At 43.0% G+C, this 18,077-nt stretch overlaps 1 protein-coding gene across 1 annotated transcript in view; it reads right to left on the bottom strand.

Moving 5' to 3' along the window:
• Positions 1 to 9,460: 9,460 nt before the first annotated feature.
• The window catches only part of LOC102380343 (myocardial zonula adherens protein), a 79,174-nt gene continuing 70,557 nt past the window's right edge, over positions 9,461 to 18,077 (bottom strand). The window contains exons 14-16 of the mRNA XM_025210526.1: positions 14,650 to 15,357; positions 12,165 to 12,387; positions 9,461 to 11,051 (exon numbers count right to left, since the gene is read on the bottom strand). Coding sequence (XP_025066311.1) covers positions 10,911 to 11,051; positions 12,165 to 12,387; positions 14,650 to 15,357 — 1,072 coding nt within the window. The 3' untranslated portion in view covers positions 9,461 to 10,910. The remainder of the gene's footprint in view (positions 11,052 to 12,164; positions 12,388 to 14,649; positions 15,358 to 18,077) is intronic.

Here is an 18,077-nt window from a genome sequence, read left to right on the forward strand (position 1 = left end):
TAAATCTAGTTGTGTGTGACCCACTAGTAGCAATATTTCTACTGTATAAAGGAAAATGCATAAAAATTTTCCGATATATATACAGTGGACAACTATAGTAAACAAATGCTATGTTTCACTAACTGCTCCCTGTTTTCAGTGGCACTTTCAAGGTCAGATTAGGGACCATGCTGCTTTATTCTCTCCTGTACCCTTACTGTATACATTTTAAACAATATTTGCCCTCTTAATGTCTTGTAACTATCACTTGGAGAGACTGCATTCTTACCTGTATTACTTTCACAAAACTGAGGAAAAGAACTTTTTAAAAGATATTGAAGAAGAGTTTTTGTTACTATTATTTGTAACCTTCCTTTTACTGTGCTTTAAATGGTCTGCATGGCTGGAATAAATTATCATAGTGTACTGCCAAAGATTTCTAAAAAGACCCTTCCACCCCAGGAAAGGTTCAGTTGCATTCTGCTTTAACAATACTTGGCAGGCCCATGCTATTGTTTTTGTACAAACAGAAGTAAACTTGATACAAATAAAAAAAATGGAGTTTAATGTGAATGAAGCAAGAATCAAATTCCTTAATCTTCAAAAGAAATTCTATCCTTGAATAATTAACTATGATGTATTTATAAAACTAGAATAATTGAAAACAGGATTTTAAGTTGATTCATGTAGACTGCGCGGAAATATTTATTATTCCAAGTCCAGAAGATCTGTCTGGGTTTTGTCAGTGGAAATGTCTAAACTCAGTGTCCAGATGTTTATTTAAGTTGCTCCCACATAGTCCTAATGTCAATTACCAGAGGTTATCAGAGAGCATCACTGTGTATCTTCCTTGACTAATATTCTCATTTCTTCTGAATCTTTGATGTTTTCTTTCATTAAAATTCCAGGCCCATAGCTGCCAAAATCTGCCGTGCAAGCAAAAAATGGTCTGCAGACATGACATATGATGATGCCCTATGTCTGTGCAAAGATAATATTTATCATCAGCTATCATTTAAACAGTACCATAATCAGTACAATGCCAATATGAAAGAGCTAAGATTAATGAATAGCAAACCAAGGGCTGTAAACCTATGACTGATATGAAATAACATGAATCAGTAAAGAAAATATTATTTCACATCATGAGGAGCTTAAAAAAATCTAGATATTAATCTTTTTTCTTAAGTGGGGAAAAAATTGCTGAAGACAGTCGTTTCACACATAATTAATAATGGGACTGAAGGATCTGTAACCCCGGAAAACACAACTGCAGGAGAACTTCAAAAAACTTAGAAACCATCTCCTTCACATACTCTACAATCACCTCAAGAAGGAAATCAACACATGCTTCAACAACTTACAATAGATGAATCCGGATATCTTCCCAAACATTATACAACATACACAAAAAGACTACCAAAGGTTTATTACACCATCCATCCACAACAAACAGAAGAAACGGAACCAGTGACTACAGGAACAACTTTCCCAGCCACAAAACAACCCTCAGAAGAATAACACCAATACCATACATCATACTTGATGAAACAGAAGGAACCAGTCAACCCTCTAATATTATCATCACTCTCTCCATGCACACACTTAGCAAAGGTGAAAAATCTGTCCTCTCTAAAGGCCTCCATTTCTGTCCAGAAAAACACCAAATCAGATATTACAATGTGGAAAACTAGAAGAATTGTTCTAACACCTCCATCCAAAGGAATATTTCCACAACCAAAATGAATCCACTTTCAACATGAATTCATACTGTGACAATATTGACAAAAAACTTGATGCCAAAAAATTGAAAAAAAACTTAAATTGGACATCTTAAAGTGGACACAATTCAAACTTCAACTGCTACATTGACTGCTTCAGAGAAAGACTGAACAATGAAATACTCAACAACAAACACCACCATAACAACCTCTCCCACTCAGAAAGAAGGGCCATAGAATCTCTAAGATCCAACTACTAAATAATGATAAAACCAGCAGATAAAGGAAGAGTTATCCTTAACCATGAAGACTACATAAAAGAAGCCAACAGACAACTCTCTGACACTACCTACTATAAAAAACTACAGAAAGATCCAACTTCCCTTTTCACCTCAAAACCACCATCACATCATTTCCATCTGAACTACAAAAAAAACTTCAGACCCTGATCCTCCACTACCCAATCCAGGGACTTTTTACATGCTCCCTGAAATCAACAAACAAGGGAACCCCGGCAGACCTATCATTTCCAACTATGGAACCCTAATGGAAGAAATACTAGGTTTCACTAAATCCATCCTAAAACCACTCGTCACCCAAAGACCAAGTTTTATCCAAGACACAACACACTTTCTGTGAAAACTCAGAAATATAGATCACCTTCTCAGTAAGACCTTTCCAGCCACAATGGATGTCACTAGCTTATACACCAACATCCCACACCAGGATGGCATCCAAGTCTGCCATATACAACAGTGAGATGACAACTCAGAGAGTACAGACCTCAGGATATCACTGAACTCATATATTTAATCCTCACACACAACAACTTCAGTTTCAACAACCAACTCTTCCTCCTCCAGACCATGGGCATGGCTATGGGCACCAAAATGGCCCCACGATATGCCAACCTTTTTATGACCCACCTAGGAGAAGAATTCCTGAAGAACTACACCATCAAACCCATGCTATACCTGAGATACATGCATTGCATCTTCATCATTTGGACCAAAACCCTGCAGTCTGCAATTGATTTCCACCAAAAATTCAACAATTATCACCCCTCCATCAGACTATCACTTCAATACTCTAACACCAGCATTTCCTTTTTGGACACCATGATCAATATCCAAAGTGGTAAAATACAAACCACCATATACAAGAAACCCATGGACCAACATACATATCTACACAGAACCAGCAATCACCTTAAACACACCAAGAAAGCTGTAATTTACAGCCAAGCTCTCCAATACCACCAAATTTGCACAGAGAAGAATGCCTGTGATTGCCACTTCACAAATCTCAAAAGGGTTTTCACCCAACAAGGACACTGCTCAAGAGAGATAGATCATACTTTTGGAAGAGTCACCCAGATATCATGCAAAGATTTGTTGCAGTACAAAAATAAAATCCCCATAAATCGCATATCAGCCTTCCCTGGAACCTACACCGAAAATCCTCAAACAATTGCAACCCATACTAGAAGAAGACACAATTCTTAAAGAGATCTTCCCAGAACCACCCATCCTAGCCTTTAAACAAGCACCAAACCTCACTAATCTCTTCACCAGAAGCAAACTCCTAATGACCCAAACCATACCTAATGGATCCAGACCAGGCCAGGACAAGAAATGCAAAACCTGCCAACACATCTCTACCACTCCCACAATTACTACACTCCACAACAGAACCATCACCATTCCTGGATCTTACACTTGCACCTCCAGAAATTTTATATATATATCTCATCCAGTGGACCAAATGCCCTGATGGAAAATACGTAGGAGAGACCAAACAACAAGTGTGCACCAGAATGAACGCAAACCGAAAATCCATCAAAGACAAAAATGTCCAACTACCTATGGGTGCACACTTCTCACAAGACAATCACTCCCTCTCCAATCTCTCAGTTATGGTCTTCAAAGCATTGGTGACACATGGGGGGTCCATGCAGGTGCATGTGCACCTCCTAGAAGCACAAACTGCGAAACCAGAAATGCCAGTGCAAGTGCACTTCTGGTTTTGCTGCTGGCTTGGTGATCAGCCACTGGGGGACTACTCCCCCCTGCCTTGTCTGTGATCGGCCACTGGGGGACCGCCCCCTCCATCAGCGATCTTGTGCCACCCAGACTCAGGAGGCACCAGTCGATCCATGCCTCAAAGGGAACTTACAAAACACCTTTCATAGATGAGCCTACGAACTTCACTTCATAAATCTACTGGATAAAAAAAAACATGGACTCAATATAGAAATGCAAAACTCTAAAACTCTTGGTTCAGAGATTATACCTTTTATTAGACCAACTAAGAAATCGCAAAAAAAAATGATCTTTTTCATTTGGATGCTTATCTTGTTGGGATCCTATGATCCCTGCTGACTTCCTGCCCCTGGGGCAGGGGGCTGGACTCGATGATCTTCTGATCTAATGAAAGGTATCTCTGACCCAAGAGTTCTAGAGTTTTGCATTTCTATTTGTCTCAGACCAGCAAAGCTACCAAAAAATCCCTGAAACATTGAAGATGCTGAATTTTAGCCACTTTTGGAATTAAACTTCATTGCTAAACAACAAGAAAGATTTCTACCCCTCCCTGCCTTTCTACCATCTGACACCACCAGGGAAAGAATCCTGCCTTATCTGCACATCAAAGAACAACTCACAAAGACACTCTCATGGACCCAGAGGAACAGATTTCCACCTTTAGCTTCCTCTGTGCAAAATGAAGTTTATTTTCGACCTATGGGGATGTTTTACTATCTTTAATTTTCCCTGAGCCTAAGGAAAAGCAAGTGTACCTTAATTATGAAAAATACAGCAGTATTTAAAATGCTTTCAAGCAATATCAGAAAGTCAAAAGCATCTAAATTCAAACGAAAGAAAAAGGGATATGGAATTGTTTTTAAAAATAGCTCTGATGTTAAGCTTGTATTCATACATACCTCTCCAATTCCCCCGTGCTGAGGAATGGTATTCATTTTAGTCCTAATCGGTCAATAAAGGTTAGAAGCCTAAATACTTTTGTTACTCTGGCATTAAGAGTAAGATTCACAAAGGGAATGAAGCACGGCAATACTGAGCATTCCCACAGGCAAAAGTTAAGGGCCCAGAAGCAGAAGTGGAATTCACAAATCAGATTAAGTCCTTAAATTCCCTGTCCTTTAACTGAGGAACAGGTAGGTGTCTACACATGAGATTCACATCCTGCAGCACTGAGCAGAGGTATGCATAAATTCATCACTAGGAAACCCTGAAGGGAGGTTTGTCTGAAATTCTGTCACTGTCCTGGACCTACCTGCAGCCTAGTGTTAGGCACCTCTGTGAAACTGGGCTTTGCAGCCTGAAACCCCCACCTAGACTCGAATGCCTAAGCCCTTGTCTACATAGCAAACTTGCCTGGTGGCAGCACCTTCAGACATACTGCAGCTGCTCTGCACTGGTTTTCTGCTGAACTGGAAGCAATGTAGTTATATCAGGAAGCTACTTTGGGTTTGTTAGCACAGTGTTAGCACTGCTTAGCCCACCTGTATCACTGTGCAACACCCACACACACTTGGGTTGTGTGGTAAAGTGTGTGCTTTTGGTTGTTATGTAGTGTGTGTGTGTGTGTGTGTGTGTGTTTCTGTTGGCAAGATGGCCCCTGTTGTTCTGTAGGACTGTGCAAAGCTTTCGTCTCTGATTTGATTCAGCAGAGATTCGGCCTGATTCAGTGGCCGAATCTCTGAATCCAAATGGAATCAGAGGGCTCTTTAATCTCTCCAAATCAAATCAGAACTCTCCGAATTGATTCAGAGAGATTCGGAAAGATTTGGCAATTCGGACGTAGACACAGCTTTAAATGTTTTTTCTATACACCTCGAGGTAGCAGGCAGCTCATCAATGTGGCGATGCTGGGGCGCATGGAGCATCCCACAGGAGCATGGGGGGGGGGACGGGGGTCCCCAGCGTGCTTGACACCAGACTCAGAAGTGGACCAGAAGCACTTCTAGTCCACTTCTGGGTCTGCTGGGGAGCGTGCTGATGGGCCTCCCCCCATGCCCCTCTGGCTCGGCGACTGGTGCCTCCTGGGCCTGGGGGGGGATTTGGGGTTCCCCTGCAGCTGCTCACCAAGCTGGAGAGTGTGGGAGGGGGGCCCCCTGCGTTCTCCCCAGCAAAATACTTCCGGTCCACTTCTGGGTTCGTTGCCAAGCATGCGCCCCCCCCCCCCCCCCCCAGCACTTCTGGGGGACACTGCATCTGGCCCAGCATTGCAGCATTCATGAGCTGTGCCTCTTACCTCGAGGTATGTAGAAAAAAACGTTTAAAGCTGTGTCTATGGCCGAATCCCTGATTCTCTGAATCAGCATTGAATCTTCAGATTTGGATTCAGCCGAATCAAATCAGGGACAGTGATCTGAATCAACTAATCAAATCACTGTCCCCGATTCGGGCTGAATCCAAATCAAATAGGACCCACTTTGCACACCCCTATTGCTCTGGCCATGTGCGCTGCATCTGTATCTGAGCAAAACATGTAAAATCCTGTGGTCTCATTGGCCAAAGGAAGCAGAAGATTTTCCAGGCAGATTGAGTAACAGAGAAGTTGGAGCATGGCACTCTCTAATTGGGCAAGGTTTGGGTGATGTTGCACCAGGTATATAAGAACAACTCAAGTAACGGTTTTCTCTTTTTCCTAGGGCTGCTACGAGCTGCACAACTTACTTGGGAGCCAGAAAAACTGCTCCCCATGGTGGGGGGGTGGTCTCCCCTCCTCTTCACTGGAGAGGTGAGCAAAAGTTGTGAAGGGAAAGCCTCAGGTACAGAGAGAAAAAGCCTGTATCAGAGTTTGAGATCCCTATTTCCTCCCTCTCCCCCCCTCCCCTTTTTTTTTTCAGTATTGGCAACTCATGATTTTTGGCATTGTTACCAAACTCTATGATTCACCCGTATGATCAGGGACTACCTATATGACCAGGGACTTGCATGGCAAGACATACAAGGAGGGGCTGAGGGATCTCGGACTCTTCAGCCTAAAGAAAATAAGGCTGAGAGGGGACCTGATTGCAGCTTACCACTATATTAGAGGTGTACATCAGGGGCTCGGTGAACAGCTGTTCACCAGGGCGCCCTGGGGGAAAACTAGAAATAACGGCCACAAACTCCTGGATAAACAACAGCCACAAATGCCTAGAAGATAGTTTCAGGCTGAATATTAGGAAAAACTTCTTCACAACTAGGGTGTGCAGACTATGGAATAAGCTCCTCACAGAAATGGTGCAATCATCTACCCTAGAGGTCTTCAAAAGAAGATTGGATGGTCACCTGGCTGGGGTCACCAGACCCCAGATGTCTTTCCTGCTCATGCAGGGGGGCTGAACCCGATGATGCTTCAGGGTCCCTTCCAGCCCTACGATTCTATGCTTCAGGAATGTGAAAAACTTAGCTCTTTTATATTATATATAAAAACTTAGCTCTTTCTTTTATTTATTTATATATATATTATAAAAGAAAGAGCTAAGTTTTTCACATTCCCAAAGCATAGACTTTAAGAACAACATCAAAAATCATAAGAATTGGCAACATTATTTTTTTGAGTGGGATAATATCACTCTCTGTAACTGAGTAGGCTTTGCGGGAAGCGTTCTGAGTTACAACAATCCCCCAGAGCAAACAGAAGTCCCAGATAATAAGTCAAGCAGGTTACAGAAAAGATGGCAGGGTTGGAACTATGTTGTACTGTAAGGGTCCAAGGAATAAAAGAGGGGCAAGAATTTGTTTTGGTAATACCTTTTATTGGACCAATTGTATAGCTGGAAGAGATGTTAGACAATCTTTCAGGCACAAAGTACCCTTACTCAGATCTGGGAAAAGGATGGCCACATTATCCACTGATTAAGAGACGTAGCAGGTAAGGCTTGTGAGAGAATTTTAAGAGCTGTATTTCGCCATGTTAGATATCCACAAAATGTCAGACAGGCTCAAACTATATTTTGAGCAGAAGACAGGTCTGGGCTGGAAAGCTTGCCACCATTTGGCCAGCTGCGCCATCAACATGAAAGCCAACAAAAAAAACATGGAGTATTGTGAGGAAAAGAAGAGACTGCTAGGAATCCAGATCAAGATAAAGTCTGCTGGAAGGGGTTAGAAGAGGCAGAGGTAGATGCACAACACAGTTAAAAAGAGTAGAAAAAAGGAGGATGTAATGGACTTGGAGCAACCAACACGGGGAAGAAACTCCAAAATCTGCCACAAGGAGCGTAAGGAAGGCAGCGTCAGACAAAAGAATTCAGGTCTCAGAGTCAAAAGGCAAAAGCTAGAGAAAGCAAAATATGAACGGTAGATGGAGAAACTTTGTAGAGCTTGAACTACAAAGCAAGAAAAGGGAAGGATGGCAGGAAGATGCGCACAGGGTTAGGCACAGTGGAAGGGCCAGACTTGTTCTGGTCAAATTTGTCTGAGGGAGGAGGCAAAAGAATGTGAGGGTTTGGAATCTGGATTCGTGCTGCTGTGAGGAAGGGGTAGAGAAGCAGGGAAGAGGTACAGGTACAATTTGTAGGAAGTATAGAACGGTGATGGTAAAAAGGATAGGGAACATAAGGGGAAGGAATAAGACAATAGGGAAGAATCTTGAGGGGCAAAAGAGAGTAAAAGTTATGGATGAGTGTCAAATGAAGATTACAAGAGAGAAAATGCTGTAAGGGTAGGTCAGCTATAGCTACATATGCCAACTAGATCGGGGTGGGTAATTTTTTTGGCCAGAGGGCCATTTACAGAATTTTATGCGCTGCCACAAGCTGGGTCAGCACCTCCTTCCCTGCCCCCCCCCCAGCTCACCAAAACTCCCTAAGTGGTCTCTATGTGCAGCTGGGCAGCTAGGATGGGGCTGCAGGCAGCAGCATCCAGGATTGGGACAGGTGGGCAGAGCTAGGGCAAGGACTGCATCAGGATCCCAGGGTGGTCAGTGCAGGGCTGGGGCCAGGGCAGAGCTGAGCCGCAATCCACTGCCCGCATGTCCCCAAGTTAAGAAAGTGTTGAACAGAATTAGTGTGCATAGGACTTGAATAATGAATAGGTACAATCAAACTACTTCTGGCAAGCTCTTAAAACCCATATGACCAAAAATTAGACGTATACTCATATAATTCTGTCACTTTCAACATAAGGAAGAGAGCTGGTAGCATGTAACTTCTGAAAAAAAAAAATGTTACTTATGAAATAGGCAATGATTCTTGTGGGCGATATCGTTCAGTTTGTACAACTGTGTTTTGAGATTTCCAGAACTTCCATTCTTTTAAATGAAATGCAACTAATTTCTAGCAAGTTTGCATTCTAATAGGACATTTAAAAAAAAAAAAAAAAGAAGTTTCTACAGCAGTTTCCTAACCACTTCAAAGGGAACAGACACGCAATTACTAAAGCGGAGTAAATTTACCCTGGATTTTACTCCACAGACTGTGTAGTAAGGAGCTGACAACCAGCTCTCCCAAGTTAGCTGGCCATGTTAGGTGTTATTACAGCACTTGGCTGCAAGGGGGCTGGCAGTTGACATTGAGCAAATGCTTCCTCAGAGGGAGCAAACTGCATGTTCTTCAAGGGGTAATTTCACCATGTATTAGTCTGCAGCACAGCTATACATCAGGTCTATTTTTACTGTGTAATGAAGTATATCATGTCCACACCCCCAGTTACCTTTGTACAAGTGTTAATTGTCACAGGACAGGTTAAACTGAAGAAAGCATGCATAAATCAGTCATAATGATGAAAAGCTGGGGATAGTTTTGTATCTAGAAAATGTCTTTATTCCAACAGCCACAAACATTTATTCTCTCTGTATCCTGCCATCATATGCCCTTTTCTCCCACTCAGATAGCTTCTTCCAGCAAGGATTATTCTGAAGGTGTGTTGCATTGTAGGGTGCTGGAGCATAAACATGAGATTCCTTTCAAGGTTCCAAAAATTGTGTAAATAACAAAAACCTTGAAAGGAATCTCATGTTTATGGTCACACCTCTAAAGGCTGAAACCACTGTTCTCCTTCAGAAGCACACACCTATATTGGTGCAGTTTATAGGCATGCACATGTTTACTGGCTTTTCTAGCAAGCCCCTTAGTTTCCAGATGTTTGTCTTTCTAAGCAGAAAGCATCCTAGTATACTTACCATCAACAAAAAGTAGGAAAGACTATTTACCTGCCAAAGGTTCAAGTTTTCCAACAGCAGTTAAGGCCAACACTCAAGTCAGCAGAAAGGAGCCGAGTACCTTAAATTGCTCCAGAGGAATCCGAGTCAAGATCTCAGGAGGCCAAATAAGGCATTTTCTCTTATCTTTGTCTGAGATGTATTTGCAATGAATCTATTATATTACTGCAAAAGTAATTAGTATTTTACTCAGTATTTTGTTAACAAGAAGTGGTTTTCAAATGGTGCTCATTTTCAGAGGAGCACCTTTATTCCAAGACAAAAAAATTCTAAAATACTTCTGGCATATGCAGGAATTTCTTTATCTTGCAACGTCAGCTAAGTTTGCCTCACTGAAAAAGTACCCAGGACTTATTTCCACCAACAGATCTGAATGAAGGATCTCTTTCATTAATAGCAGATGACAGACAGTGAGAAATAGTATTCCAAAATTTTAATCAACATACAAAAATAATATGGAAAAAACCCAAAGTTCAATAGAAAATATTATATTATTTAAATGTCTTTGATCTCTAAATTTGCTTAACAGTGATCATTGTAACTCTCGATGCCCAAAGGGAACTTGAGTTATTTTATAACTCTAGATTTGTCCATTCACAATATGTAAAAGGAATAACATTTTTTTCTACCTTTAAACCTTTGTTCGCCATTGAACAGTAACCACTTCCTTGTGAATGCTTTGTCACTGCTTACTAAAGCATGTTCAAAAGCTACCTTAGCTGAGCTGTAAAGAGCCCAATGGGTAAGTTTTCAAGGGCACTGATGCCTTGCCAACTCTTGTACAAAAATCAGACCAAGCCCCAGCCCCTCAAAAAAAACTCACCACTGTCATTTGTATTCAAAAATCTATTACTGCCTTCTGGAACTGAAGTGTTATAGCTCCTCCAGCAAAAACAGAGCAACCTATATGGCGAAGAATACTGGCCATCCAGCTTTAAAAAACCTGTGGCATAAGGGCATTTGTTTGGGGGGGGGGGGGGGGGTTTTTTTTTTTTTTTTAAAACACAGTCCACTATTATGTATTCTTTTGCAAACTCAGTCTTCTGTTGAAAAGCAGTCTTCTTCATCCCTCACTTCTCTGTACTGTTTTGATGCCTCCCCCTCTGGTTCATACTTGAACATTTTAATATTCAATCTCTCTGCCAGCTTTTGTGCTGCAAGTTTGGCTTGCATCTCCTAAAATAAAACAAAACAACACAAAAAGACCACAATGAAAAACACAAACAAGTTAAACTAAAATTTAAAAATCTGCCATTTTAGTTTGGATGTCAAAAATGCTACTAGAAGAAAGTGTCATCAAAATCTCCGTGACTCTCAATTATGCTTACTTTTGGGGTTAAACTCTGCAATTCTAAGGATATCTGCTGGGGGAAATGAAGTTTTAAAACAAAATTTAACATACATCTCTCCACCAAATTAAAAATAAATGGTTTCACTTTTTTCTAAAGCATAAGCAGCAGCTCCCTCCTGCTCTTCTCAGAGAAAATCCAATGCTAGTGGAAATTTGCCCAATAAACTTTAACAGAGCAATATCTGGCCCACATATGTAATTATCCTGCTGAGATACGTTGCTAACTAGGAAGAACAGTTCTACTGGAAGCTGAGGCCTGTTGCTACTCCAATAACTACGCTGATTGCAGATTCCCAAGTGTATCAGTCTCCCTCTCTGGAACAATGAGAAGATTAATTAGCAAGTGTTCATAAAATATTAAACAAGCAACATGCTGAAGTTAAGTGGCCCAAAACTAAAAAGACTTTACAAGGTGTACAGCTCTAAACATTAGTGTGGCACCATACAGCAATTCAATGCAAAAATCCAGTACTACAGGAGATCTGTTTGGCATGGAATTTCCTCAACCTCCAGTGACTGCTAAGAACTTGGTTACTACCAGGTACAGTATTGGGTGGGGGGAGGGGGGGCAAATAACTATAGTTACTTCCACATTTCAAATGTCAGATATTCCTTTTGCTATCATCCATATGAATTTTGATCTCAAAACAGAACTTCAGCAACTAGTACTTTTGTTAGAGGGATATACAGCTGGAATTCAAACTAGAGGTAAAGAGCTGAAATTGCACTGAATTTATCATTACTACATATAAAGAAATTACTGCTTAATAAACAGCTCTAAAAACATTAATCTGAGAACATGGTTATAGAAAAAAGTGGATCTAACATGAACAAGGGAAGTCTCAGTTAATGTACTGGTATCAAAGGTGTCACTTTTATACTTTAGCTGTCAAAAGACATAGTTATTTTCCAGACCAAATATTAAAATCAACTCATACCTCATAAACTTCTTTCTGTTTTATCTGAATTGCTATGGATTCTTCTATGGATAACAACTGGGTAGGCTCATGGTGTAGTGGTGGCAACCGGGCTGCTGTGACATCATTCAAGTGTTTCTTATCTCCGAGTCGTCTTTCTTCAGCAGAAATTGGAGACCCAGGACCTCCAGGTGAATGATCAGGTGAGGAACCTTGAGATGACCCACTTAACTCAGACAGTAATCTAGAAGCAGAACAAATGTGAAGCTGTGATCCATATTTGCAATGCAGTTCAATAAAGCTGAACAAATCTAGGAACAGTGATTTATAATACTGAAGGGCTAACAAAAATTAAATGGGCTCTAGCAGGCTGGGGTAGGCCGTATGTAGCAGAGACTGCAGCTCAGCTACAGGCAGTAAGGCAAGACTGCATGCCTGCCTAAGGTAACAGGCTGCAGCCCAGATGCAGGTGGTAAGGCAAGACTGCATGCCTACTTAGGAGGACTAAGCAGCTGATCAGCAGGGATCTGGGGTTTCCCCACTTACATGGAAAAAACAAGGGTTTTCTACTTCAAAGGAGAAAAATCTGAGAAACTACAGGTTTCCCCTTGCAGGCTGGCAGAGATGCTGCCGGTGGTAAGGTATGACTATGCCTGCCTATGACTAGACAGCTGATGAGAATAACTGGCTGATTAAGAGGAAGTTAAAAGCTCCCAGGGGAGAGAGCTAGGAAAGAGAAGGCTGGGAGATAGAGGCTTCAGCACTGAGCCAGAACATTCACTCCGTATCTGAGAAAGGACTTTAGGGTAAGCATTGACTCTTTACTATTGACATTTTTGTTTGTGTAATGATTTATGATTGGTTGTACCCTGTGGAACAAGTTGGTCCCATAGAAATAAAGACTGCATGGTATAAACAGATGCGCTGTTCCAATCTCTAAATGAGACAATATAAGTGCTTTATAGCTTATTGCTTTATTTTGGAAAAAAGCCAACTAATTTCCACAATGCATCAAAAATGAATACAACCAGTTTCATTAATGCAGGAAAAAAACCTAGGGGTTAAGTAATCTTTCCAATGCTGCACAGCGAGGCACTACTGTACCTGGAATTAGACTTTAGGAGTTCTACATTGGTACTAACCTATACAAAACACCATCAATTTTTATTAAAGCTTTTGTTGGAATCAAGAACATATTCTTTCAGAAACTGCTCTAGTAGAATCATGCCTTAAATATAAATCTCTTTACACAAGAGTTTAATACAACTATAAAAGAACGGCTCTAGTCATATACCACATCTCCCTAGCCCAGCTACTCCTTGCTGCTTTCTTCTACAGTTACCTAAAGTTGTCACTCCATAGAAAAATGAGTGCTTTTAGATGGCTGATAATCTTATACTTCCATATCCTTTGTATAAGTCTTAACTAGATTATGGTCCTCTCCTCAATCATAAATATGTATTATAACAATTCTTCTCTTACACATAGTATAATATTGTAGTTATCAACCTTTGTAGACTAGAGGCAACTGCAGGAGAATGCCAACTCTTAGTTCTCACACTTTTCTTACTTACAGAAAAATGGAACAGCTTTTCTGTTGCAAAGAATTCATAAAAGCCACAACTATAAACTTCTATTTGCAACTGTTTTTTCTTCTGAATTACATTTGTAAACTTAGCAACGCTAACATTATGTGGTACCCTGGTTGAAAGTCCAATACATTTAGTAAAGCTACCAAACTCGGTCATATCAGAACTAGTATTGCAAGTTAAGGGGAAAAAGGGGGTATCGTTACCACAAGTTAGTTACTCTTGACAACTAACAGACATTTCAGTAACTGGCACACCTGACGGCATCAGTTCAGAGTCAGGTAGACCTCTGGTTGTCTAAAATAGTAACAATGACCTCTGTAAACAGAAATCTAGATTCTCAGCAATCCTGAAAGATGACTACCTGCTATCACCTTTTAAGAGAGAACCTGAAGATTTGTTAATTGAGCAATTGCTTTGTAGCCAGGACAAAAATTAATTAGAGGTGCACCAATACATCAGTCCAGATCAGCACGAACATAAAGAAAATTAATCATATCAGAAAACTGCCTAATTTGGCCAATTAAATCCCTGTGCAGCCGCACAGCTTGGAGAGCTGTACACAGCTGGTAAGTCTGGTGGGGTGGAAGGGGAGGGAAGGGGGTGGCTCCCACCGCTGAGTGCTGCTCGTCTAGAAGCCGCTGGTCTGGTGCTTGCCTGCTTGTCCGGGAGGGCATGTACCCTGGATCTGCACAGGACTGGGCAGGCTGGGGCCAGGGCTGCATGGAGCTTTTCCTACCCTGCCCTGATCTGGGGACACGTGTGTGTCTTTTCCCCTCCCCCCTGAAGGAGCAGCAGCAGAAGCCACTGATCAAATGGGCAAGCACCAGACCAGCGGCTCTTGGACAAACAGCATACAGTGGCAGGAGCCTCCCACATTGTTTTAAACTAGTGCTAGTCTTGATTAAATTACTTACATATTTGTTTTAAATTTAGGTTTTTTAGCTACTGGGTTCTTGGCTCTTGACTCAAGAATTTCAATGTAATGCAACTTTTTGGGCAGTCTGGTGTGCAGGCTTCCAAAGGGATTTTCCTTAACAGCAGAAACATGCTGTTCTTTTTCTGATATTCCTTCACTGTTATCCCCATGTACAATTGTGAAACTTTGAAAGGCATCAACCAATGCACTGCCACTGTTGCCTGGCATCTCTGCAGCACCTTCTGTCCCAGCCATAGAACTACTTGGAGATGTCTGCTGATCTGTTTTCAGGAGGCTGGCTGTGGATGACTGTGGCCTGATTTCATCCCCAAGTGGGACTTTTGTTGGGCTTTCTACAGAGCTTTTTATTTCATCACTTTTCCCATGACCCTTCTCATCTTTAAAAGCTACATCTGCGAGTCTTTGCCTGGTAAGTTCAGCTTCCTGGTTTTGCAACACCACCTTGGATCCATTTACATCAATAGAAGAATTCTCATTAATGGCTGCAAATGCTTCATTTATTAATTTGTTCTCATTTAGCTTGCTTGTATTAATTTCCTCTCGTCTTGCCTGGAACTCCAGTCTCACAGTAGATAGCAGTTTGGTTGTCCTCATTACTTCTTCCTCTTGTGCAATAACGTGTTTGAGTTTTTCAGAAAAATCTGAGATCTTTTTCCCCTTGTCTGGGAGTCTATTAATAAACTTCCTAAAAACATAAGAAAAAAATTGTGACGACTGAACAAAACACTTCTGGCATACACGTATGTAATATCAGTTGGATGAAACCAATGGTTTCATAGTAACATCATATAACTTTCGTAATGCTTTCAGAGAAACGCAAAATACTAACAATTGCATAAGCATGTGAAGTCTGTAACCTTAGAGATTCATAGCTTTAACAAAGATAGTAAATAGTTTTCCCACACCACTAGAAACCATTGCATTTTTGTTTACAAGTGGTACAAATATTTTATGATTTAAAGTCAGTCTTGTATTTCTCTCTCGCCACATCTGAACTGAAGTGTGCTACGGTTACCTCGGGTGGCAAAACTGTCAGCTTATGTGCAAGCCAAGTAAGTCACTTCAGTTGCAATCCTGACACCCTGGACCAGACTCCATGCACTTGGATTGTGCTAACAAAGCTATTAGTAGTAAACTGATTACAGAAGCGCTTTGGGGAGAGAGTGTGCAAGGAGCGGAAATGTTGAGATTCTGATAACGCCGATTAATACTCAGTGGTGGCTTGTGCCAAAGAATGAGTTATTTAACTGACTCCACAGAGAAATCAAGTCAAGCATGACTAAGTCCATCTGTGTGGCCTGCCCTATACCTGAAGAGCGAGTCCATGCCAGCAATCCCTTCTGGTGTAAATACAGGTTATCCCAACAAAGGAACATGCGCCAGCTCCTTGGGCAAAATAACGATGCTAGCATCAGTGTTTTTCATAGCAAAACTGTCCTCAGCTGATGCGCAAGTGGTGGCTGCACCCTTAAGTCACCGCAGCCAGGGACCAGTCCAAGGGCTGTGGGGCACAGCAGTGGAGGGGACAGCCGTGACTCTGCCTGGGGCAAAGCAGCATTTTCATTATTGGTGTGAGAGAGGGGGACTGAGGCAAGAGACCACTATACTCCAGGCCAGCTGGGCCCCAGCTCCCTAGGCTCCTTCCGCGGTTTCTATGGGCTGGCTTGGAAAGCGGTGATGCTGCCGGAGCAGGAGTTGGACTGGTCCCCCGCAGCCCGACACATCTACGACTGCCTGGGGCGGCCGAGGTAGCGCCGGGGGACACGCGCCACAACGAGACTCCTCACAAAGGGCCGGGGGGCAGCCGGAGCCCGCATCGCCGCGCGGGGCCCGCTCCTTCCTCCCCGCTCCCAGGGCCTGGCAGCGGGGCGCCTCCCTGCCTTTCCCCACCCCATGCTCACCGGTCCGCCAGCAGTCGCTGCTGGGGCCTCAGCATGTCCCGCAGCTCCAGGAGGCCGCGGCCGTGCAGGGCCCCGCTGCCGCCGGACGGCGCCGACATACCATGGGGCGAGGCCGCATGTCACGGGGACAGCAGCCCGCAGCCGGCTCCGCCGCACAGCCCCCGACTTCCGCCGCCCAGAGGGGGCCGCCATGTTTCCGGAAGTGACGGTAGCGCCGAGGGGCCACACTTGTGCCAAGGCGCGAGGGCGGGGCGGCTCAGCGCGCGCCGCTCGCGTCATAGCCCCCTTCTCCCCGCCCCCAATTCCTGCTAATCTCTCCCCACTCCAGACTTGCGAACAACCCCCGCTCCTTTCTAATGAGTTGGTGCTTCACTGCGCAGCGGAGCCTTTCCCCTTAGGTCTGCTCTGAGCCCCCTTGCCAACGCGTCTCTGGTGTTGCACAACTCCCCTTTTTTGGCACTTAATGGGTTAATTGCAGTTGCCTGGAGACCAGCTCCACCGGAAAGTAGCTGTCACAGGATACAAAGCTCCAGCCAGCTGTAAAGTTAGTCCTCACAAATGTGTAGGCTGTAGAGCTGGTTGTTATTGAGCTTTAATTTGCATGTGTAGCAGGGGCTCCCCTGTGGCCAGGGTGCAACCCCCAAGCCTTGAGGATTGTAACTCCCAGGATCCCCAAGGCTGAGGGCACAGGAAACCCTTGGACCCAAGTGGGGCTCTAGACCCCAGCTGTGCCTCGTGCACCCCGGGACGAGAGACCCTGCAGCTGACAGCTCTCTGGGTCCCAGCTGTGACTCCCACTGCCGGGACCCTGAGCCCCATTGTGGGTCCTGGCTGGGAGCCCCCTCAGCCCACTATTAGCTGGCCTTACGTCGCAATAAGGCACAATTGGATCTAGTGCACGATCCCACAATCTTGCCTCCTACCACACGCGGCATGGCAGGAAATGTGCTTGTGTGGATCACACATTAGACTTAGTCATGTCTTTACCTGAACTTGTAGAGGGGGCCTGAACAATAATGGGTATAACACTAACGACAGTATCTTTCCCCTATTTTGACTAACTTTTGCCTAGTTTACATCTGTTAAAAAAACAGAACAAACTAGTAGCAAATTTAGTGCCTGTTTATATTTATTTTTGCTTTGATCTGAAACTGAATAATATACTGCTAGCCTTCCCCACCCCTCACCTGTTAGTAAAGCATCAAGTTTCTCTTTTAACTGGAGAAAAATGTGTTCAAAGTGATGCTACACCACACCATCTGCACCCTGCTTTTTCTAAATTCTAGATCCACCCATGACAAGTAATAAATTGAACCTCATAAGGGTAGGCTCAGATGGCTTCAGATGATACTATCGCTACTACTTCAGATACTACCACTCCTTCATGGTACTACCACTACTACTTCATGATACTACTACTACTACTACCACCGAATTCACTCCCAAAGCTTAGCAACAACAGTACTGAAACAGGGTGTGGGTACTTGCTCTGAGCACCATGCAC

The sequence above is a fragment of the Alligator sinensis genome, unplaced genomic scaffold (genome assembly GCF_000455745.1).
Source record: "Alligator sinensis unplaced genomic scaffold, ASM45574v1 scaffold311_1, whole genome shotgun sequence".
Classification (NCBI taxonomy): domain Eukaryota; kingdom Metazoa; phylum Chordata; order Crocodylia; family Alligatoridae; genus Alligator; species Alligator sinensis.